Source organism: Thunnus thynnus, chromosome 4 (genome assembly GCF_963924715.1).
Source record: "Thunnus thynnus chromosome 4, fThuThy2.1, whole genome shotgun sequence".
Classification (NCBI taxonomy): Eukaryota; Metazoa; Chordata; class Actinopteri; order Scombriformes; family Scombridae; genus Thunnus; species Thunnus thynnus.
In genome coordinates this window covers 25,409,381-25,435,276 of record NC_089520.1, presented here as the reverse complement: position 1 = coordinate 25,435,276, position 25,896 = coordinate 25,409,381, and the positions used below count along the sequence as shown (strand labels likewise).

At 42.4% G+C, this 25,896-nt stretch overlaps 1 protein-coding gene across 4 annotated transcripts in view; it reads right to left on the bottom strand.

Annotated features, from left to right (window-relative positions):
- The window catches only part of LOC137181837 (plexin-A1-like), a 194,967-nt gene that overhangs the window by 34,958 nt on the left and 134,113 nt on the right, over positions 1–25,896 (bottom strand). For all 4 annotated transcript variants that reach the window (XM_067587888.1, XM_067587889.1, XM_067587890.1 and 1 more), the window contains exons 11-13: positions 12,758–12,854; positions 9,847–10,037; positions 2,940–3,091 (exon numbers count right to left, since the gene is read on the bottom strand). In XM_067587888.1, coding sequence (XP_067443989.1) covers positions 2,940–3,091; positions 9,847–10,037; positions 12,758–12,854 — 440 coding nt within the window. The remainder of the gene's footprint in view (positions 1–2,939; positions 3,092–9,846; positions 10,038–12,757; positions 12,855–25,896) is intronic.

Genomic DNA, 25,896 nt, shown 5'->3' with positions numbered 1-25,896 from the left:
GTTCACGGTAGTCACCTGTCTTATTCACAATATTTGACTGAGAATGAGCTAGCCGTATCAGAAGAGAGAAGCTTGACCGAACAAAGTGTAAAGGAAGCGAAGAAAAGAGAGCGAAAACAGTACAGAACAGACAACAGTGTGACATTTCTCTTCTGCTCAGTCCAAATCACAAAGAATAAACTGTTTCTGTAGCCTTATTCATAAAAATAACAAAAAGCAGAGAAAGAAAGAAAGAAAGAAAAAGAAAGAAAGAAGGAGGTTTTGTGTGTGTGTGTGTGTGTGTCTACATTAGTGCGTACTGTAGAACCATAAGCCTCGCACTTGGCCCTGGGCGCTGGCTGGCCAAATGAAAATCCACTGGAGAAATGATTGAGTGAGGGGAGTGGCGGCAGTGTAGCCCACGGGGAGAACACACACACACACACACACACACACACACACACACACACACACACACACACACACACACTTCCTTCATGTTTCACCCACTGGAGACACACTTGACTGTTAATTAGCCAGAGCGAACGAATGAGACAGAGAGAAAGGGCGAGAGTGCAGAAGAGAGAGAGAGAGAGGGTGGTAGAGAAGGAGAGAGAGTAAGAGAGAGCGAGGGTTAAAGAGAGAGAGAGACTGATTAATTGAACGAGCTCATATCCTACAGATCTCCTCAGCTTCTCTCACTCCCCGAGATGAGTTATTAACTCTCCTGTTTCCATCCTCCCTGCAGGTGGCCATGGCAACTGCAGCGCTGCGATGACAATGAATTTCACATTCCGATGCAGTATGTTTTCATTGTTTTTATTTTCCCTTTCATTTATTCCCTGGTTCTCCCGCTATGACAGGGGCCGTGATTAAAATGCTGGACAGCTCTCAGTTAGACACACGGCTTCACTCGCATCATTACTGCACAAATGACTACACTGAGCTGTTATTATGTGGTTAGACAGACAGTCAAGTTCATATTGCATTTGTAAAGATGACAACATTATAAATTATACCTCCCTCAATCAAGTAACTGAAGTGAAATGTGATGGTGAAAAATTAAACATATGTCAAATTGTCACATAGAAACTACTAATAAGGCATTAAAAAGAGGGATATTGGGTTCTGTTTTCTCAATGAGGAATCAAATCCATCTAGTAAATATTTAATGACTGAGGTGAATGACAAGCCTACTAATATTAAAATACCGGGAGATGCCACATTTTCCTGCAATTCAATTTCAGTCCAATCACAGAAGCAGGAAACGTGTGCTGGCTCTATAAAGTACAAGCCCTGGCAGAAAGAAAGAGAAAACCAGAGCAGGAACAATGTGTCTACATTTTGCCCAACAATCAGTGCACCTCTTTCTATCCACTCTCTCCAGCAGATGACCTTCGACCTGTGCTGTCAGTCCCGTAACCCTATCCTGTCTCCTGTGCTACAGCTCTGATAGGGTCACAGGGATGACGAGAGCAACCGGGCCACTAATGGCACCGTATGGCTAACATCACTTTTAATTAGCATGACAGCCTGACTGCCAGCCGCGCCCTCCTCCTCCTCCTCCTCCTCCGGGTGCTATGGCAACAGGCCAATGCAGTGTTACAGGGCTGATGGGGTTAAACGTTGACACCTTGGTGGTTTTGGATGTGATCACTAGGACAAACTGAACAAGAAAAGTTACAACACAGACCCACATAATATCACTCGAGGGCTACTGAAGCAAATGTAAAGCTGGTATTATCTGTGTTAACACCACTATATATGAGGTTATAAATTATAAATCAAGTCGCTCTGAGTAGCTACGATATTTCTAAACCCATTCAGGGGACACCTGTCATCGCTGGTGAGAGCTGCACAGCATTCTGTTGTCCTAACTGTCAAACCATCAAAGTCACATTTCTTGTGTTTCCTTCTCAGTGAGGGGACACAAAGAAAATAAAATCTGCTGGGACTGTGCTGCAAAACTCAGTAAATGGAACATTTGTGTACAAATGACAGCTACATCGTTGGAAATAGAATATTGAGGACACCTCCAGCTGTGACAAGCGTCCCCAATTTTTTCTCGCCCTAAATTGTATCTTCTCTACTTCTGGATGAAATCAACATAAAATAGAGAGAGTGTGACTCATCTGGTAGTTGCGCTGAAGGCCCCAATATTTCTGGGTAGCCATAATAATGCAGTGGCAGCATCCACTCCAGCTGTGTTTAAGAATCTACATTTGTCATTCTGAAGTAACTAAATCTAACTGATGATTCTCATGATATCATGATGTCCTGTTTACAGTTGAAACTAAGAATTATGTCATTTGAAATAGACTGAACCTTCACCACAAGCTTTGGTAAAGGATGGATCTACAGAGAGTATGTGGCACTATGATTGGTTTACTACTGCTGCTCAAGTAATGTTTTTCCCAAAATATACTATTACATTTAGTAAATGGGAGTTAAGTTCCACCCGCGGCACCTGCCATGATTCAGTATTTCCCAGAAAGTGGTAAACATGACTTAATCAGATGGAGCATTCACATGACAAGCTTTCATATGTGGAACAGTTTTTAAAGGATGTATACTACCCACTTCAAATGTCATTAAATTTCTCTCAGAATGGGCTAATTTATTGTGATGAAGGTGGTTACATGAGGTAATTGAATTCTGATTGAGCTATTATTCCTATTATTAGTGGAATAAAATATTCTATGTTAACTTAGCTACTATTTGATTTACAGCGGAAGAGTAGCAGTACCAAACACAGCATGAGCCAGCTTGCATAGAATTGGTTTTGTTTGAAAGGGGAAAGCAGTATTTAACCTTTGGAGGTTTTACTGAAACAGAGGTCTGAAAGAGAGTCGCAGTGTTGTGCTTAGCACTCAGTGTCACATCAATATCAGACAAAGACAAGCAGGGAAGTAGACAGTCTCAGAGAGTGAAGAGATGAAGAGAGAGATAGTGTCACGTACTGCTCAGCACTGATGTATTGGTCCTCTTGAGGGTTGCAGGCCACCTTGCCAATGCGGACTCCGTTCTGGATGTCTTTGAACTGCAGACCCAGGTTCTCGCCCATGATGGTCAGCATGGTTCCTCCCTGTCTGGGCCCCGTCTCTGGAGACAACTTTAGGAGGAACAAATGAAAGAGGACATGAATTACCCAGAACAACATACTGTATGTGACAATCAATTGTTACCCAAAGCAGTACATCATAGAACATACATTGTATGTCAGCAGGAACGTCCCCAAATGAATTAATCTGACAGTTTCCTTAAGTCATTATAGCCATCTCCCATTTTGCAAGAACCAGATACTTTCTAACTCATTAAGTGAGATGAAAAATGACCTTGGATCCATTAATTCCACCTCAACTCAGTCAAACATTCACAACCTGCCAACTCACACACTTAACCTGGACCCACCCATCAAGCCCTCACTTACATCTCTCATTTAACTCTGTGACGATTAATCTACTGAACACAATTACTACACACAGTGACCTCTGCTCCCTCTCTTTCCCCAAGAGGTCTGTGAAAGGTGGGCAGAGGTGCTAATGGCTACCCAAGGCTAGCCCAGTTGCTAATCACGGTCCCATTCATCCAGCCCCAACGCAGACAATAGCCCCTTTGGTAATCAGTCATTACTACCATAATTAGGGCTAAGGCTAATTGGATTAGAACCTGGTGGGGGGTGGGGTCATTTGTCACGGCGATGTGGGAGGAGGGTAGAGCGGATGATATGTTGGTGGGTGGGTGTCGTGTAGTGGGGGTAAGGTCACGCTGACCCTCATGCCATAAAGAAAGGATAAAATGAATGATCAGTTATTATGCACTCATTCTTGCTGTGTGAGCGTCAAGTGCACTGCATATCATGTATGTCCACAATTCATTTTCTGCTTTGTGTAGATAATGAGAGTAGATAGATAGCACACATGGATAAACACATATACACATGTTGAGAGGTAAGACTAAGTGCCAAAAAGTATGCTAGTCCACCAGTGGTTCGGACCAATCAGCAATGCAAATCTAGCTGCCTTGCAAGGTGATAGAGAGATGGTTCATCCAATCACCTGCCAAGTATTTTTTGAAAGTGCCTGCCCTTCTCCAAAGAGTTTCCATGGACGACTTCTCAGATGGTTCTGTTAATTTAAGGGAATGTCTTTGTACCATCCACTTCTGTCTCACAACTCACTTCAAATGGCACAGCTAACATGATTCCTCCATCTTTGTCCCCTCAATTGTCAAGAAATTTTGCATTTGGTTAACTATTTGATTGTCAAAGTTTACCAAAGTTGAACTGTATGCCAAATTACCCTTTGAATTAACTTTGCCTCTGCCAGCAAATCAACTGATGGCAACAATTCCAGTGAAATTAACTGATTTTGGTCAAAAAATGTTGCTGTTACAAATGATGTTGTGACCAGGTTTTCAGAGTAACAAGTTTTCCTGTTTCAACTTTAAATAGAGATAACAACACCCTATGGGTGTGGAGGATATGTATCATTGGTGCCAAACACTTGTTAAAGGAACAGTTTGGTATTTTAGGACATTTGCTTATTTGTTTTCTAGCCGTCAGTTAGATAAGAAGAACAATATCATTCTTTTGTCTCTGCAGTAAATATGGAGCTACAGTCGGGAGCCGGTTAGCTTAGCTTAATGAAAAGAGTGGACAAACAGGGGGAAATAGCTAGTTTCCCAGTCCAAAAATAACAACATCCGCCTAAAGCTCACTTATATCTTGTTTGTTTAATCTGTACAAAAACCAAAGTGTAAAAATGACATGTGTTAGTTTTAAAGGGGTAGGCTTTTACTTTTGGACAGAGCTGGGCTAACCGTTTCCTCCTACTTCCAGTTTTTGTGCTAAGCTAACAGCCTGCTGGCTGTACTGTAGCTTCATATTTTCCATTAATATGACAGTGGTATCAATCTTCTTATCTGACTCTCTGCAAGAAAGCAAATCAGCATACTTCCCAAAATGCTGAACAACTCCTTTAAGCGTATCTACTATCTCATGGATAAATTGGATCCACTCTCTCATTCTACTCTCACAATGAGTATGAGCTGGTACCTCACAATGATCCCCAGTCTGACATCATTATAAAAAAGGTGGTGGGCTAGTAAAAGCCACAGGTGTTCAGGACACCACGAACAGAAACACACAATGGGAACAAAGCCCAGTGTCATGCAGGCCAAAACTGAAATGCCACGGTGAAATAATTAAGGAGTGTTTTCCATCTTACATCAACTAGGCTGATTATGAACATCCCTCCTCCTTCCCTTGCCCTTTCCCTCTTCCTCTCTGGACTTGTCTTTTTAATTCACTCTCTATCTCTTTGTCAGTGTGCCTGAATGCATATATTTTAGCTGGAGACAAAAGAGTGAGTGGCACACAGTAGTGCAGTGCACCAGTCACAATCTTCAGATATGGTAATCAAATCTCTCTTTCTCTATAAGCACTGGCTTATCAAAACACACACAAGCATACATACATAGACAAGTTGTTACATCCACAACTAAACAACACAATCAAAAAGCCCTTTTTGATAAAAGCCACCAGCCTAAACACTCGCTCTATTCTCCTCTTGCCGTCGCAGCGCTCTACACCCATTCAAACTCCCTTTTTTCTCTTCGTCTCTGACTTGTCCCGTTGTGTCGGAGGCTTTGTGTGAGGCCTATTGTGGCCGGCTGAGCGGCAGTGCACAGATAACATCTGCTACTTAGAGGAGGAGGAAGCAGGGGACACAGAGAGAGATGATATGAACATGGCGTAAGGCTTCTGAAGTTTATGTGTGATATGAAAGCCTCTCAAAAACAAAAACTTACAAACTAACTGATGGAGGCAATCAAGTGAGTGAAGGAGTTGGATAAGAGAAGTCTTTGCTAATAAATATTTACATGTGAAGAAGTCAAATACACATTGGGGCCAATTACATTTCTCTGGCTTTGAGAGCATGTTTAGACCATATGATCATAAAAAAGTAGATACACTCCAGTTTTAATCCTACCTTTATGAAGAAGTGAAAGTATTTACTTAGTATTGGCTTGTTTTTTTTGTTTTTTTTAATTCTCTCAAGGTTGTAACAGCGAGACTTATTGTTCAGCTATAAAACACAACTGGCAAATCGCAGCGGTCCGGTCGATAGAGGCCCCCCAAAGAGACAGTCTTCTCTTTCGATGCTGGTCAAAAAAGAGAGCGAGCGAGACGAGACAATAGAAGGACATGATAGGCTGGAAGGGAAAGTGAAAAGGATGGCTGGATAAAGCTGAGGAGGATACATGAGGGAAGACAAAAGGAAAGAAAAATAGAGAGGTAGAGAGAGATAAAGAAGTCTGGGAAAGGCCAATATTGCAGATCAACAATACACGTGGGAGAAATCATTGGCCTTTCGCAAGCACACAAGCTGTGAAACTGGACAAAGACATGAACATTTAGATGTCTTCCCACGCAAAAATACATAATTTTTTAGAAAACACACAAACGCAAAACACACTCTCTCATATAGATCATAATGTGGCAAAAAAATGGAGCACACAGGTATGCCACATGCTAAAACACTAAAAATTTACATCCCCACATGTACACACACACACACACACACACACACACACACACACACACACACACACACACACACACACACACACAAACACAAACACACACAAACACACACACTGGCATGGCCTGTGTTGTTTTAATTGGTTTCTAAGGGCTAGCTGTAATGCTCTTCCTGTCCCCTAGGAGAAGGCAGGCAAGAGATGATGGATGATGGAGGGCCAGGCAGCCTCCAAGGCCAGTACTAGGACACTGCTGCACTACACTGGGAGACAGTGCCAGACAGTGTGTCTGTGTGTTTTTGTGTGTGTATGTGTCACTGTGTGTGTGTGGCTGTGAAAGTGATTTTGAGGATACCATACAAGCCACACATTGTAAGTTGCAGCTTATTTCATCTCCAGATTTTGAATATTTTACATCTAAATGTAGGCTTCACAGAGACTATGTGTTTTGTTTGTGTGTGTGGAAGCCTGAGCGTTATTTGTGCATACTGACACACATGGCACACACATTAAACTGTGTGTTTGCTTGTTGGGAATCAAGCACTAACTAATCTTAGAGCACATTGTCAGAGAGCACAGGAAACATAGCACTTTAATAGCTGAACAGAGGAATTCTTACAATGTCTAAAAGCAGACATGTAAAGCCTAAATCATCAAATGCTGTGTTTAGAGAACAGTACTTAGGTGCCAGAGTTATCAGTGGAACGGTACCCAACTGCATACTATTGAGCAAGTCAAATGGGCAATAGTGCACTCGGAAATGACACCAAATGGGTTCAACACTTGCTGCTCTGAGAGCTCTGGATAGCTGTGTGTATGTTGTGTGCAAGTGTGTGTGTGCGCCTCGGTCACGCTCTCTCTCCAGTGGTGTTTCCTTCCCGGTCGAACACACATTCTCCGGTCCAAATGAAATTAGCGGCTAATCCGCTAGCTAATGGCCACACAGCAGCTAGCATGCTGCAAAAAAAAAAAAAAAAAGAAAACGAACAAAGCAGCCTGAATAAAGCAAAAAGAAGAAGAGAGGAAAAAAAGGGGATCAAACAGGGAAAGAGGGATTTGAGCGAACGGATGGTGAGAAGTGGAGTAATATTCAATTTGTGTGGCGGATGCGATGCTCTTTGGGAGAACTAAAGGATGAAATGGCAGCAGAAAAGGGGAAGGTTTTCTTTGTCGCCTGCGGATGTTCTTTTGGCGTTAAATGTCACACTGTAAATGTCAAAGGTGGAGAGGAGAGGTGACGCTGGCGGCGCGGCTCGGTGATAACGCTTCCTCCGGTGTTTCGGTGGTGAATCTCTCTCTCTTCTTCTATTCTTCTTTGTCTCCCCTTCTGTGTTCTCAAACCTGCAGTTTGTTTCTCCTCCTGCTGTTTTTGAAGCTCTTCTACGCCTGCTTTTTGACTGCCACCAACATCTTGCCCCAAGGCCGGGATTTACCCCTCAATATGCATGCAAGAGCACATGCTTGCACGAACACACACACACACACACACACACACAGCACACCCCACCCCTTCATACATACTTAGCCCCCCCATCTTCTCTCACACATACACACAACCCAATTGCCTCTGTACGCTTGTTTCAAAGAGATAACTGAAGCGAGCAAGAAGAGAGAGACAGCATTAGCTAACGGATTTATCTATGTGCCAGTGCCCCAATTATCCAATATCTCCATTATGCATGACAGAGAGACGAACCCGTGTCACACAGGAAATGTACTGAGGGCTTGAGCCATACAAGTCTGTAAGAGTGAAATAGGAATGCATTATAAACCATACATATATTTCACACTCATTTAAATGGAGAGAAATGGCGCTCGTTTTGACTGAGATGATTTTTTCGTCTTGTTTGAGATACAGTACAATTAAATTTAAAGAAAAAAGAATGTAAAAGCTTGAGACAGAGCGACTGAGAGAGAGAGAAGAAAAAGAGAGAAAGCAGAAGGACAAATAACTAAGCAAGGAGAATGAGTGGAAGGGTAGAACGTCACGATTCGTCTCACACAGCGGTGCGTGGCTTTCAAACTGGGCTCTGTGTGTGTGTGCGCGTGTGCGAGGGAGAGAGCGTGCACGTGTGTGTCAGTCCCAGTGGTGAGCTGCAGGGACAGTGACCCGGGTCACAGTCAGACGAGGACCACCGCCACGGTTACCGGTGGCAACAGATGGGTACGCCATGGTGTTTTAGACGCCTTAGCTCACCCGGCCTGTCAGATGCATACACGCATACGCACACACATTCTGCGCTCATGGTGGGACACAATTAGCACACTTCCACATTTCTCTGTTTCTTTGTCTCTCCCTCACACACACACACGCACACACACTCCAGACGACTACCCTCTCTGCCTCCTCAGGTGTGAGTGAGTGTGTGTGTCTATGTATATGTGTACCCATCATCTCTAATCACGTCAGTGTGTTCAGTCTTGGTGTGTGTGAACTGCCTCCTCCTGGCCGGCCCATCTGTGTTCTTGTGGTTGCAGTCATGGTGATGGCTTCTAAGATGTCGATCCTCCCTGCCGCCTTTCCTCCTACAATGTCCCCTTCACTCACTGAGGCCAAAGAATGATGCAGCACAGGTAGGGATTTCAAACCTCTTCCTTCGAGAACTAACTTTTACTAACGAGTTGACTTTGGCAATCTTCTGATTCGTGTCAAACGGTAAGTCGTCACTTTCCAGGTTTGCAGAACAAGAGGCAATCACAACTCTTTTACAAAGGGCGTATTGTCCATTCAATCCCCTCCTTTCTGACCCCTGTGCTTACAAAAACACAAATAGCAGCTGAAGTGTCTGCTTTAACTTTAACATTGGGGAGAGAAGTATTTCTTTAACTTGGATTTAGCAGCTCCATGCAATGTTGATTTTAGAGTGGGCTGTTCCTTGGCCTCATAGACTTTGGGGTGTTAATGTGTGAGGCGACGACGTCATTCAAAACTTACAGTACAGATACAGTACATTTCATAATGTGTTTCCGCTGTTTGTGCAGTGTGCTGAGACATTAAATGAAAAAATACCTACATTTCTGCAAATTTCTTTCTGTTGGATCATAAAAATATTTTTGTTGGATGCTTTTGTAGGACTTACCTATAAGTCGTAAACCATATAGGTAACCCCGAGATTTAAAAAAATATTTATTATAGGTTTGTAAAAATGTCCAGTTTCATATGTTTCTTCTACACTAACTTCATGAGAATGTACAGTAAATGTGTGTTTTTGTACATATGCGCAGTCCGGCGTGTGTCATCTGTCACCTTGGTGAGCTTCAGTAGCATACTGAGCTGCTATATGGTGTTATGTGTGAGCATGTGTCACTACTGTCACGGCTTACCTTGGTGATCTTGGGGTGCGCACAGCGGCTGTTTCCGGTGGTGGCGTGCATCCAAGTGGTCTCTGGAGGAGTGCACTCCTGTCTGAGGGAGCATTTCTTCTCCTGTACGCACCAACCGCACTCAAACCTGGGGTTTGCCTTCAGACACATGCCACAGCTGTCCCTCAGTGCATAGCACTTATACAGGTGGGCTGGAGAGGAGAAGAAGGAGACGGAGAGTGAACGTGAGGAAACGATGTGGAAAGAGGCGAATGACCAAACCATCAATATAGTTTGTGTTGAATTATCATAGTACAAGCCAGTTGAGTAGATAAACAACTTAAAGGGTAGAACAATTTGAAAACAACAACAAAAAAAGCCTCCAATTTAAGTTTTCCAACTTTCACGCAAGAAATTCCAAAACTTGTTCAATGTCACTGTGACAAAGTTAAAGCGCTATTTCCCAAAGGCCCCAGGAATTGTACAGCAAAATCTTTTTTTTTTTCTCTCTCTCTCTCTCTGCTATTCCATCCCCAAATCCCATTGGTCATGGAGCAGCTTTAAAGCAACCCTGTACCAATTACGGGCTGCTAAACGACTCCTTTCTAATTACATTAACATATCAGTATTTAAGACAAGTGAGCATCTCTCACACTCCACCAGATGATTATCATGATTGAGAAACAGGGAGGGGGCTGGTAGTGAAGAGAGACAGACAGGGGGAGGGAGACATCTTTGGGCTGTAGGTCGCCTCTGGATGCACTTGAGGAGATTTACACTTGAGATAACACACAAAGCATAGACACTGATGCACGCCACTGATATTGTACACTGTCAGTGCTGTTGTGTGTAACATATGTTGTTTAGAAATGCTTTGTCCTTGAGAGAACTATGCACTGTCAAAGCATTTTATGTTGCCTCTATGAAAGTAAACACCCCATTACTGTAGACTGCAGTGAGGTCCCTATGCTCATACACCAATGTATGGTATATATGACACATCCATGTAACAGATATCAGTCTTAGCCAGCAGTATGAGGTATATTTGAAATTTGAGACAACAACAGCTTGTTTGATACATTTACTGTAGACTACAGGGAGTGACATCAATAAATGGAACAAAGTGACACTGGTGTTAGCTTACATTACAGACAAAATAGCAACAATCACTGCTTCACAGACCTTAGAGATGTAACAGCTTCTAATCTAAAACACTACACAAAAATCCTAGCTCCTCACTGTGTCTTTAACCATCAAAGAGTAACAAACAGGACCAGACAATGCAGCTTCCTCTGTTGTACAAAACTCCTCATGCACGTCATCCGCAGGCCATATTGAACGCAGTGGTAGCTGGTGATGATGTTACTTTACCTCACAGCAGGAGAATAATGTTACAGCCCCCCGCTGTGCTGTACAGGCTCTAATAATTATGGAGACAGCACTATAAAGACTGTCCTACCAGTAATTATATCCAACAGACATGATCTCATTGTCGTCTCCCACAGTGGCGCATCGAATATGTGTATGTGTTTAACAGTAAATCATATGGTTCTTTGTTTGGATGGCATGGTATAGTTATACATAAGTGTATGTATTATAATACTGTGTCAAAAGTGGATATACATTGTAGATAATAATACATGTAAACCTAAGTGTGAACGCCCCGGAAACTTGCTCAGTAGGGGTGAAATGAAATATCATCCTGGTAAGATATTTATGATCCAAACAATATGCATTGTGGAGTTGAAAAATAGAGAAATAACTAAGGAATTACACTCTCATATTCTATTCATTTTGGCCCGAACAAGTAGTTGAAATATAAATATAACAAAACTAGACTATCAGTAACAGTCCTTCGTGATTAATAACAGTCTTACTGAAGTGTAACAGTAAGCGATCATCAGTAAGAGAAAATCTGTTATTAATCATGTTTAGGCAGTAGCAAAGTAACAACACCAAAGGCTGCTTTCTGGAACAAACCATGTGAAGGATGCTTCTTGCTTAGCTTTTGTACACAGAGTTAAGTTTGACCTTGAAATGTTTAGTGTTAGTTTTGCATTGTTAACATTGATGTTTGAGTTTCAAATGTAATGGTCCATTGCAGAGGAGAGTTTGCTCAAGTAAACAGATCACTTTGCCACAGGTTGATCAGTCATTGTGTTTGTTCACTTAAGGCTACAGTCTTTTACTACTGAGATCTGCTATTCATAATTCATTTGCTACCTTCAACAATGACAAAAGAGTCTCAAGGGGTAAAACCTGACACTTAACAGACATAATTATTAGTCAATGTATGCATTAGTTTATATAAATAACTAATGTACAGCAAAGGATGTGTGCTCTGTAACAGTGGTGTGAGTGCAAATGATCTAATATCTATCTCATATAGATATCTTAAGACACATGCATTTAATGCAAACCATTAAATGGTGAATTATTTCAGTATCGCTCTCACACACATATACACACAAACAAACAGTGATGTAATAAATATTTGAGCTTCTTACAGACCAAGAAAGTAGATTATAAAGGGTGGGCTGGCCAAGGGATTCTGGTCACAATATAAATGATTTACTTTGCAGTTGGATCTGGCTTTCCAGAGAGTCACAGTAAAACTGTACTATACTGTATATTTTCTGCAGGTGCTGGATTGTTGTTTTTTTTGAGATGCTCCATAAACCAAGACTCAGCTGAAGATTACAAAATTGCCATTTTGCAGATTTAGAAATGGGAGTGATTTGTGTCTTTAATGTCTCATGTTAAAGGTTAAAACACATGATGTTGATAAGAAAATAGAAAGATTTAAGGGTGCTTTTAAGGATGTTTTTACTGAATGAAACTCTCATAAACACAGCTCAAAAAGACACCTAGAGCTAATGTGTGATGATAGTGTAGATAGTAAATGATCATGTTTGAACCCACACTGACTCACCTTTGATGTTGTAGGGGTTGTCGATGACAAAGTTTCCATTCCAAACCACAGACAAATCCACTGGCAGGTCGCTGATGTCATTGCCCTCGTAGGTATACTGAAATATAAAAGAACAAAATCAAGATTAGTATTCACTGTGAGATATAATTACCTGAAACAATGTTTTTCTTAAACAAATACCATCATTATAAGAGACTCTCAGTCTTTTAATAAAACACAAAATCAGTAAAAGAGAAAGAAAATCAGCCAAAAGCCAGAGCAATCTCTGTTCAGCTAGTGGCTGGTAGTAATGTCATACCCTGCGGTGCTCGCACAGTTGAAGGGCCATAAAAATGAATGATGAGAGACAGGCTATATTGTGATTTTAACACGCAGCACATCCGCCGCTGCCTGGCAGAGCACGGAGTTGATTAAGAGATTGGGATCCCCATCACTGTATGACTCATTCCATTCCAGTGATGAATGAAAAGCGTAATATATCTTCAACAATAATATTCTCATCTAATTTCATTTTTGCATCCTGAACTAATAAGAGTTGAAATGTAATTGACTCGTCGTCTGCATAATCAGTTTTATGGAATCACTTTAAATGAGACAACAAGCTTCAAAAGCTGCGATGTGATGGCGGCACATCAGCTGTGGGGATAACAACAGAAAGAGCTCCTGTGAGACCCCTCCTAACCTCAGATAAATTATGGATAAATTATCAACGATGATTATCACCAGCAAATAAAATGCAGCTTTAGAAGTTACACCCCCCACCCTCCCCCTCCTCCTCACTTGCACACACACAAGCCAGCCAAACACTGAGGTAAACACACAATCATCTGAAAATACTCATTCATCAAGAACCCCACACACCCCACCCACACATTTTGCATTATTAACTACTCCATTCATTAGTTGTCTTTGATGCAACATAAAACAGATACTAGATAGCGAGAGATTGCCTGTTCTCTGCTTTGAGACTACTGCTGCAGTGATGTTAGCTGATGGCTTGAGATAGGCCATGTTGACCTAATGCCTCTGTCAGTCAAAGGGTACCCGCTCACTCTCGCTACCACTGGTATGGTCACTATCTTCAACGGCCTCGGGGTGAGAGATAGTAGGACTATTCTCCTCTAGTGGAGTGGTGATAAAATCCAATGTGAAAGCCCTAAGCCTGAGGCTACAGGGCCTCACAGATTGAATCTAGCTACAACTTCACCACTATGTGATATCACCCACTCCAATGTGATACAGTTAGATTTATCTTGACATCTGCAATAATAGTCAATGTGAATGTATTTGAGGGGAAAAGGACCAAGAAATGTGCATAGAGAAGATAAGAAAATGAGAGGACACAGCAATGTCACAATGTGTGACTGGCTGATTAATTCGTTCTTCGCATTTGCGATTGGATGATTTACATTGAGCGGGCCCTGAAGGCGCAGCGATATCCAAATAAAGGAAGATGTCTGCGCGTATCTCAGAGGAACTCCTACTTTGCTCTCGGAGTTTATTTTAAAATGTGTTTTAAGGCACATTTTGGTGCTTTGATTTATTTAGCAGCCATCAACTACTGAAGAGGAAACTTTTACCCCTGAGTAACTCCACTTAACAGGAAGTTACTGTATATATACTGATATACTGTATATAGCAAGCTTTAGACTGTACCACTGCATTAACCGGATCTTTATGACATTTTGCTCCTCATGAGAGTTTTGAAGTTTTGTGAGAAAGATGGCATCGCCTTCATCTTTAAGCCCAGTGTACCTGATATGTTAGGAAAAATAACACAGCATGTCATATAGAAAACAGGGGGTTGGGGGCGGCAAGAAAAGGACAATCTGAAAACTGACAATAATACTGGACAGAGTGCAGAAAGTTAAGGGAAGGAAAGTGACAGGTGATGGCTAAAAGGCTGGAAAATATTTGGTATGGCTGATGGTGCAGAAAGACAGAGGTGGAGCGAGCTGGGACAAGTGGAGTGCAAAGAGCAAAAAAAAAAAAAAAAAATGAAAAGATGTTGAAAAGGAGGATGAGGAAGTGGGTAGGGGGAGAGGGTGGTGAGAGGATGATACAGCAGCAAGGGTGAAGGAGAAATAGCGAGGGAGAGATGGATAGAGAGAGGTGATTGTGTGTTATTCTGTGGACACCATTCATTTACACATGGAATAAGAGGCTGGGGCTGGGCTATAAGCGCCTGAGCTGGTGGGGGCTAAAGTGAAATTGGCATTTTCAATTTGTTCCCTGACATGTCTGCCTTGGTCTTTTCACACATTCCTCTGCCTCTCTTGCAATCCTCCCTCCCACCCCCTCCTTTTCCTCTCTCTCTCTTTCTCTCTCCCTCTCATTATTCCTTCCTTCTGCCTCTTTACAGACCTCCTCCCCTATCAATCTCAGTCCGAATTTCTCTCCCCTACCTCCATCCCCCAGAACGCCCACGGTCAAACAAGGAAATATGGAGCGGATTCTTTTATCGCATATACCAAACATGTCCAGAGAAACACATGTGCACGCTGTAGTATACATTCAGCACATGGGACAGTTTCCAAGAGCGGGGTGCCAGAAAATGCATCAAAGCCTGAATCGCACAGTCTATACAGGAAGTAAAAAATGATAAATAAAAACACATGCAAACAGAGGATGATAAGACATTTGCACAACACCTCATATTTTGGACCTCAGCTATCATTTCTCTCCACTGAAGTCCAAGCATATGAACTTCTTCAATCTTTCCCTCCCCCCCCCCCCCCCCCCCCCCTCCAAGAGACCACCCAGTCTGCCTGGGAACGAGAGCTCTCCTTCACCGGGCAGAGATGAAGAGAACATACGAGTGTGTTTGAGTGTGTGTGTGTGTGTGTGTGTGTGAGAGAGAGAGCGTACACACCGAGACAATGAGAGGAAAAAGAAAGCAAAATGCACAGGGAGACTGCACTGAGGACATGTGGATGGAGGGAGAGAGTGAAAATAAAAGAAAAAGGCAGCAGGACGGGGATAAAGAGAGAATGCGAGGGATAAAAAGATGAGACTGAGGAGATAAAACAGAATGAACTGCCAGAGACAAAGATGGTGAGGGAGGGAGAGAAGAGAGAGAGAAATAGAGAAAGAGGGGTGTTATCCAGCTTCATGTTTGGCAACTGTTCAAGTTGTTGCAGATTAAGGTGTTTCAAACTTAGCGCTCGCTCTCTTGACGATCGGTTCCTGTTTTGCAGTCGGAACATGTTAACACAACAGGTGCGTTTTGCTCATTCACACTCTTGTCTCAGAAAAAACAAAAAAAAAGTCACCAGAACATGACGTGGTGGTTAAAACTGGAAGTGTTTAAAACCAAAACAGCAGCCGCAATAAAGCTCCATTAAGCTAAATTTTAAATAAACACTGAATCAAGTGACTGTTCGTTGAGAGAAAGGGGTCTCTGATTGTTTTAGTTGGCCAGAATGACTAAATCAAAACTGTGACGGCTCATATAAAATGTTGGACAGCCTCTTTCAGCACGGGAGGCAACACAAGCTACCTGCCTAGCAAGAAATGGCAGAAAGGTGAAGGAAACTGTTGGTTTTGGATTGGACTTAGCAACTTAAAGAGAGCCAGATATTTCTCCTTTAGGGGTTAGTGCACCGAACCAAAGCTAAAAGTTGTTAAAGAGTGGAAATACATTCCTCAGGTGGCCTGGTGGCAACTAACCAAATAAGTCACTGAAATATAATTTGTGGATTTTTGCAGATTTGGGGGAAAAGAGAGGCCGTTCTTGAGGCTGCCTGTTTGACATGGGCCTTACATCCTGTCATAAACTTTAGGATAAAAGTACAGTCTCAGCTGTGACAGCCAGCCATCATTTCAGGGACATGTAATGTCAAACAAAGAGACCTTAAGAACAATTTTCTTTAAGTGCTACACTGCCAAATATGGCGTACAGTGATATATTGCAAGCCCTCAGGACTCAAAGACAGGCTACAGTCAAAGGACATGGGGTCAAGCTTTCCCCCACTTCCATCACCGTTGCACTGCTGACCAACCAATAAGAACACGGCCTGACCCCCCTCTGAATCACACCACAGGGCCAATTCCGCTGATAGAGAAATAGATGATAGATGTGTGTGGGACCTCTTAACCCTGCTTTACATCCTGAAAAACTGCACCACACACACACACACACACACACACACACACACAGGTGTGGAGGTGCTGACAGCTAAAACAATAAGAACGCCTGCCCCCTTCCCCTTTTTTTGTCCATGTTACAAGCATGTGTCTGTGTTTGCACATCTATCCTCAGAGGGGAGAGGTTGTGTTGAGAGAGGGGATACTGGGATCTGCTTGAGCGTGTACCTTCACTCTACAAAATCGTGAATATTTAGTTAGGGTAGGGGAGAAGTGTATATGTGCGTGTATGTGTGTTTAATGTGCAACGGAGGGTGGGGGGGGGGGCGTCGGAAAGGTTAGGTTATGATCCAAAGCTCATCTCCTCTCATTGCACCAAAGGCTTATTAAACTTTCATACTGAACCGGCATTGTTGCACAATACACGGTTCAGGGAATACACATATGCACCTTGTGCATGGTTTATTCACTGCACAGCAGATTCCAATATGAAAATACAAACATTACGCAGGTTACTTTTTAAAAGGTCAGGATTTGCATGCACGCAGGAGAGTGAAAAATGAAAATGGATAAAACAAAATCACAAAATCTATGATTTAAATCTGACATAGTTGAGAATGAGAAGGTGATGCTACAAAGAACAATCCTTGCGTCTAAGACCTCGACCTGAGACTCTGAAGACCCTTGTTTTATGGCGAGCAGCATTCTTTTCTGTTTCTTTACTTATATGACCAGACAACAGACAAATACAAGTGGAAAAAAAAAGGTTAGATACTTTGGAGAGAATAGCAACAAAGAGATAATAATTAAGATAATTCAGAACTACAGACGGATGTGGAAGGTAGACAAATAGACATGACCAAAAAAAAAAAAAAAAAAAAAAACCTCAAAGAATAAAGGAGAAAGAAGAGATGTCGCCTCACAGCAGGCTCTCAGCAGAAAACTGCAAACACGACTGAATCGCCAGCTGGACCTCTGTCACTGAAACTGAAGGAGATGAGGCAATGATAGATGGATGGAGAAGGAAAGCAAGTATGGAGTAACAACGGGTACCTTCTGCGAGGGTCACAGCCTGATAATTAGTCATTTTGAAGGTGTGCGCGAGCTGGACAGCTAAAAATACCAAACTAGCCCAGGGCAAACCCGTACCTGGGATAGAGCAGGTCTCTTCCTCTCTCTTCCTCGCTCTCTCAAGGTGACAGTTATCAAAAATTATGAGACACCTCTCAATCTGAAACTCTAGCTTTTAAATAGTTTGTGACGCAGTTGTGAAAGGAGTCACATTAGGATGACGCTGAAGGAAAGTAGAGGACACAGCCTGAACCGGTCTAGTCTGAACTTCGCCAGTCTAGATAAGGCTCTGCACACTGTGTACGTCAATGTATAGATGAATACACAACACTCTTTTACACACACACACACACACAACTTCCAGGCAGATATGGCCTCCTAATCAAGGATCAAGTGGTAATCCTTCCTATAGCTTAGCGTGTGTGTGTGTATGTACTGTATGTGTGGGGTCAGGCGGCGTGGAATCAGCCCCCGCTCATAATAGAGGCCTGTTAGCCAGTGCTAATCGCTAATGCTAACAGGATTGGAGCATAGCCGGACCCAGTTACCCAGCTTATCTCTTGCACGCGCGCACACACACACACAAACACAAACACACGCACACATGTGCAAACACACTAGCACACATACTTTCTTCATTGACGGGGAGAAAAAGAGAGAGGAGAGAAAAGTGCTGGCTTGAGGGAAAAATAATGCTGCCATAGCCAATGTTTCTTATTTTCCAGCCTACGCATTAAGCTAGTGTAAGCTTACTAGACTTCTCCCCGGACAAAAGGCTGATTTTTGGTTATTTGCAGATATGCCCGTATTTTTAATATCCTCAACCTTTTTCCCCTCTGTCAACTCATGCCATTCTTCTGGTGGCCATTCTCCTTCACCGACTCCACCGCTCACACAGCCTGTTTTTTTTTTTTTCAGACCACTAGCACATATCCAACCAGTATGTGTAAATATAGGCCACATTTTACGCAATTCACACAACCCATAACTGCAGTGCTTCACCATTCCTGAAGCAGCACTCACTCTATCACACAACACACATGCAAGAAGAACAGAAAAAAACATTTGACTGAATGGATTGATAAAGACATACAGTAGGCTGCTGTATGCATTTAAAACACATGTAAATGCAGTCAGAGGTGCTGGCTTCTGAATTAACCCTCCTTCTCTCCTCTCTTCCTCACTGTAGCCCATCAAACCATCATACAGAACTGACGACAGGGAAGGGCGGAGCACCGCTATGAGAGAAAGAAAATGTAAAGTAAAGGTTAAAGATTGCAGAGACAGAAGGAGAGAGACAGAAAGGAGAAATAGATGATGAAAGTGGGGTGGAGGATGGGTGGAGAAGCTGGCATATGCTCATAGCTGAGCAGCAATTAATTCTTATTTATCCAAGACTGGAGCGAGCGTGGGAGCACCGCTCTTCACCTGTCAAAGAGGAGGAGAGGCAGTGAGCCAATGAAAGGACAGAGATGAAGAGGAGGGAGGAGGACAGGTATATGACTAGGTGAGAGGGAGGGAGAGGAAGGCTGCATTGTTGATTTTTTTTCCAGGTCTCACTCTGTGGCATTTTGAGATACAGATATTATATGAGAAACAACTTCAAACACCCAACGTTGATAGGGCTGATCAGCGTCACTGTGAAAAGGCCACAATAGAGCAGTGAAATGCATCTTCAAAATCTGATCAGGGCAGTCTGAAGTATCATGTGATAGGGGAACAAATAATCTAGAGCTACTCACAATAAATTCCAGAGAAGTTCCCAGGCACTTTCAACCTACCCGCACACTAAACACACACACACACACACACACACACAGTCTGAAAGCCAATTAAAACAGTGTCAGTGTGTACCATGGCTGACTACTATGGCAGGTCTAGTGTTTATATCTCATCAAGCTGTGCCAGGCCATGCTCCACTGCGCCTACCCTCCACCGGCCAGCGCCAAGGCCCTCATTAGCCCTGTCTCTGCCACCTTCAGTACTCTGTGTGTGTGTGTCTGTGTGTGTGTTTGTGCACGCAATAATGTGCATGTTAAGATTTATTCCAAATTAAGATTTATTCATTTTAATATGTTTGTTTTTTTTAATCTTTAGTTGTTACAGTAAGTAAAATCTAGAGAAACTTAAGAAAAGTCAGAGGAAAAGAAGTGTGCATGAGCTTCATGTCTGTCTGTCTCTCACACACACACACTAACACACACACCATGTAGGGGTGTTTGACACCATTAGACCAGTGTGGTTTGTGTTAGCTGTTCTCCCTGCGGACATGTTTGGCTTCTTCTCTAGACCTCTATTTGCTCCATCTATCCATCTATGCATCCATCTCTCCATCTTTCTTGTCTGCGATACATCTCTCATTTCCCATCGGAAGGGAGGGGATTATTTCCCAGCGACGTCCTCTCTCCCCTCCAACTCTGTACGGTCTCACTGCATGCTTCCTCTTTCCCTCCTCCTCATCTATCTTTCACATTTCTCCCCCTCTTTCTCCTGATGTCTCCACCTCCAAAACTTCCTATCTTTCCTTTCCTTTTTCCTCATCTTACTCTTCTCTCTTTCCCCGACACAATGTTCTCTAAATCTTTATGGCTTCTTTCTTCTTCTGCTGTTTTCCTGCATGTGTATGTGAGTGTGTGTGATCTCATGCGGGTGCACACATATACACACACACACACACATGCGCGAGCGTCCGTCTCCGCTGCCCAACTGCAATTCATCATCATTTTATCTGCCTTAATTGGATGCCATCAGGACCCCTGATACTTCCCATCTCTCCTTTAACAAACAGCTGCTCTCCACACACACACACACACAGAAGAATAACACGCAGACACACACCCTATCCCAAACTAGATTTTCTCCTCCTGCCCCCGTGTCTGCTTTTTTTTTTTTCTCCCCTCACTGGTGAAGGAGTGAGAGAAAGAGGGTGATGGAGTGGGCGAGTGGTTTATCAGACGGAAGGTAATGGTGTAAGGCCCTCGCTGATATTATCTATCCACTCATTCCTGCCCTCCAGGGAGAAACAAGAAAGAAGGATAAAGAGGTAGAAGGAGGAAAAATGGGAGACACTGAAGTACAAACGGGCAAAAAGCTAAGAACACGGAGAGATAAAAGAATAGAAAAAGTCTTGAACAGTTCCAATTCTCTTTTCTCAACCTCGGCCTTCGAGCGACACCCAGCTGTGTTCCATCAGCCTCTCTGACCCCAGAGTGTGGTCGTATGAGCGTGCTGCGTGTGCGCAAGCATTGTGTGTACATGTGTTTATTCGCTCCCATGACCCTTCCGTCGCTCTGAGCACAACTTCCCAGCCCACAGCTCAGCATCTTATTGGCCCACACGCCAGGAAGCTGCCTGAGCCGGGTCAGAAAACCGGAAGGAACCGATGTAGACGCCAGCTTGTTGTTTTGGTTGCTGCTGACCGGAGCTAACTGCTACCATAAGGCCTGGCGGATGGCTCCATATGTGTCAGTGGTAATGTGGGCTTGTTTGGCACTAAGAAATACAGAGGATTTCTTTTTTTCTTTTTTTTTTTCCAAAATGATCAGCGTTTTTCTCCAGTTAACTTGCTATGGGACCTTGGACAATCTGCCATTTCATCAACTTTCACAAGTTCCAAAAATGCTGGAATTATGCTTGGCAGAGAAGCCAACTTCAAAAGTGAGAATAGCTTAAAGAGAAGAGGGAAAGTGTCTGACGTTTCATTCATTTCACAATATATATTATATTGCTTTTGAAAGTTCAACACAGCAAAATTTAGAGCTTTGAGCAAATTTTTAAAAAAATTCTTCAAAGTCTTCACACCTTGAATATTATGTGGCTTACTTCTTTCATGTCTCAACTTGCAAAAGCCAACCTTTTTTCCAATAATGCATTCTTTCTCATGTCTTGTGATATACTCGCTCTTTTCCCCTTTGGGATCAGTTGGTACGGACGGTAACCTTATACAGAAATACCACAGGACCAATATTTTCCCCCATAAGCAGATACGGACGCCAATACATAACAAGGTTAGTATGGAGCTGATGTTACACTATCATATATCATGCGTGCCACATATACAGTAGGTTATTGGCAGCCTCCTGTTAGGGGATACTATATAAGAGTATTCAGTTATTACGGTCACTGTAAAAGGAGTAAAGTATGGGAAACTAGAGTTTAAACATGATCCGACTGTGGATATCCTGAATATCCTGTGGATAGTTATCTTCTTCTGGATAGTGTGATGATATTGTATGAAAGAGAGGAGAATGAGTTTTAGCCTCAGGAGAGACTTATGAGCTGATTTTCCCCCTCATACCCTCTCATCTCTTTCTCTCCCCCTCTGTTCTCTTAAATATCATTCTCCCTATCACTTTTCCCCATTCATCTCACCTGAAATTGTCTATTACGCTCCTTTTTCCCTAGTCTATCTCGTCTGCTCTCATTTCCATTTTTTTTTTTGCAGTTTCCACTGCTATCTAGTGTTACCTCTCCTCCTGTCCTTTTTTCTCTCTCATCCTTCTCTCCTCTTTCCTGAAGTCCTCTGCCTGTATCCTTTCCTCCGTCCTCTTCACCTCTCTGCTCTTTCACTCAAGGTATTTTTTCCTCTCTTTTCTCCTTTATTACTGTATAAGAATCCTCTCCACAACTCTCTCATCTCAGCCCTTGTCCTCGCCTTTCCGGGAACAAGTAAGTGAGTGTGTGTTAGTTTGACGGTGGTAAACACTTATGTATATCTCAAACACAAGGCTAAACTGTGGATTAGCACCCCTGTGTTTATCCCATTGATTAGCAAGCCCCCTCCAACAGTCTTCCAGCGACGGTATAATGGAATTGCGCACACAAACACACGCATACACAACTATCCTGGGATCCATAGCCTTAGGCATATTGAAGGATGCACATGTGCACACATGCACAGACACTGATTAACCCCTATCCCCATAGCTGTGTGCCTACAAACTGAGGCAGCAGTGTGTACGCAGCATAACAGATGAAGTCTATTTCTACTGCAGAGTCATATATGATTCATTGAGTTGGTGCTGAACACTGTCAAAGTAGGAACAAATATGGAGGGGTGTGCATGTCAAGGAGAGATATAAAATGGATAAACTAATATTTAAGACCCTCATTCTTTTGAAATACTGCTCTAGAGCTATAATAAGACTCTCATTCTAATAATTTATGACACACAATTGTACTCATAAGCTCAGGCCTGGGTGAATTGTGCCTTAATGGCAAGTTCAAACAGCTGGCATCTTCTTTCATTCACTGACTCTAACTACAGCCTCATGTAGACTTGATGCAGAGTTGCTGCATCAATATCTGACTATGCAGTCAAGTTGGCACCGCTAATTGCTAACAAGGGCTAAGCGCTGACAGCCCAAGGCTAATTGCTGCTAGCATGTCTGCTTCGTGGACATCAAATAGAGAAATTCAGCTTTTGGCCGGGGTTAGGCTTTGCTGCTGATTAGCGCTGGCCTTGCAGCTACAATAAACAGTCAATAAACAGACATCTCTGTGGAGGGACAACCCTATCGCTGGCTAATTATCCCTGCCTTCACAAACAACTGGCTAGCGTGTGCCAGCACCTGAAGACTGCCCGTCGATACAGACAGAATGGAATACTGCGCTAGCTGTCATGGCGGCTACCCAGAGAGTAATATAGCTCTGCAGAGACAACTGCTGGTGTGTGCTGTACATGTGTGTCTGCTTATATGTACATGACTAAACCTCTGACTATTAAGATAAGGTGTAGCACATAGACAGGTAGGGATAGTTTTACTTCTAGGTGTTAAAGCTTATTAACCAGACACCAGGTTTCAAATATTTTCCTCTATGTACAACATGTTGTGATGACAGTTGCAACAACCGCAATTTACACAAAATTAACAGCACCAGCTGACATCTAATCTCAGCATTGTTGCATTACATTTTATGTTGAGATAGAAATAGACAGGGATGGGGGTAAGCAGCAGTGTTTGAGAGATGAGGAAGAGGCAGTGAGGAAAGTAGGGAATGGCAGAAAGAAGAAAGTATGACAGACAGACGGAGGGAGGGAGGGAAGCAGGGTTGGGAGGGAGAGAGAAAGATGAGCTCTACAGGCAGAGAGAGGAAGGGAAAGAGAGAGGTATAGAGTCGAGGTGTAAACATGATCAATCCGCTCTCAACTAGGTTCAGAGACAGACTTCCTCTTCACATTTTCAGCCTCAGTGAAGCGCAACGCTAGCTACCTCTTATCTGTCACACTAGTTTAAAGCCTCACAAACACATGCGTACACACGCACACACACACACACACACACACATACACACAAAACCATATTTCAACACACAGAACAGCCATGGACCACATGCACAAATACCTGTGCCTACCTGTAAATCCTCTACACACACACACAAACACACACAAATTCTCATTAGAAACTTGTGTAAAGGGGTTGCTAGTGAGCAAGGTATGGAGGATCGACAGAATTGACAATATTTTCTTATCAAAACAGCTATTTTTATATGAAGACCAGCCTAAAAGTTCACTGAGGCCATCATAAAGACACCAAAAGTTGAATTATGTACGTAGAATCGACCTGAATGGTGGAAAAGCTCCAAAAATATAAATACAGTGGTAGTGCTTCATGGCCTACAAGAACCACGAGGCAGCGTACACCAGGTGATTTGGTAACCAGGAGAAGCCACGGGTGATCATCGCCAAAATAAACTATGATGGAGATGGTCTACTCTACCAAGCCAGACTCCAGATCTAACACAAAGACAAGGACAATGGTTTCTAGATCCCAGAAAGGCCATGGAGTGTGTTCAGAGGATAGTTATCCAGTCTACAGAGTCTGAAGACTGAGTGTATCCTTACCTGCATTGACAATAACAGTAAGAACTGATGATTATGATGAGCTATTATATTTTTACATATTGTTAACACATTGTTATTTCCTGTTTATTTTCTATTAAAATTTCACCTGCTGCATTAAACATAATTATAGAGGTAAATTATGCTTCATACTTAATTGAACATATCTAACACATTAACATATCTCTCTCCCTCACAAAGCCACAAGTCATAACCTTATGGCTGTTACTTTTATTATTATTATTTTTCATTATATCTACCTCATTAGTAGCTACTCTAATAGGAGACTATTAACATTCCTACTGAATTTAATTTGTGTGTAATTCAGATGGCTATTTTACCATGAGGAGCTGTTTGACTTCATGTATTTGTGTTAGGCAGGAGCCTGAATGACTAATACTTCATAACTTATTTTATTCTTGTTTTATCTAAGCACATTGAGAGCACAATCAAATTTAATCTAGACTGTGCACTTTGCTGCTTGCTTTTAGTGGCTAGGAACTAGGTCCCACCATACTATTGCTAATGTTAGTTAGCTGTAGTCTTAATAGTTGCTTTTTTTTTTTTTTAGTTCTGATCCTTCTGTTCAATGGGGATTTTGTGTTAAACATAAGAACAATAAGGTAACCGTCACTTTTCTTAATCCAGATTCCTATTGTTTTTGTTGAAGTTAAAAAACTTTGGAACAGCTGAAGAAAGCACTCTTACTTATCCCACTCATTTTGGTTTCATTATTTATTTACGCTCCTCATAATCCACATAACAATATACATAATCTATGAGCAAACTGTTCATTTCTGCTCCCCGTCTCTCTTCTCCAGCCTCTAGTACCAGGATTGTAAGTAATGGGAACATTAAAAATTATAAGATACAATGTTATAAGGTCTTCACAGTCCTGAATTGCTGAATCAGTCATGCTGCACCTGCAGGCAGCTGCCTCCCTGCCCCACCTCCTGCCCCCAGCTCTCACAAACCAATGGTAACCTGGCCCACTGACACCAATTTTGATTGTCTTCAAGAAAAGAAATATGCAATGTGAGGATATATATATATTTATATACACACACACACATACTTGTATATAGCTATATAATGTGTACAAATGCTATATACAGCTGAGAAAAGAAGAAAGTAATTGTAT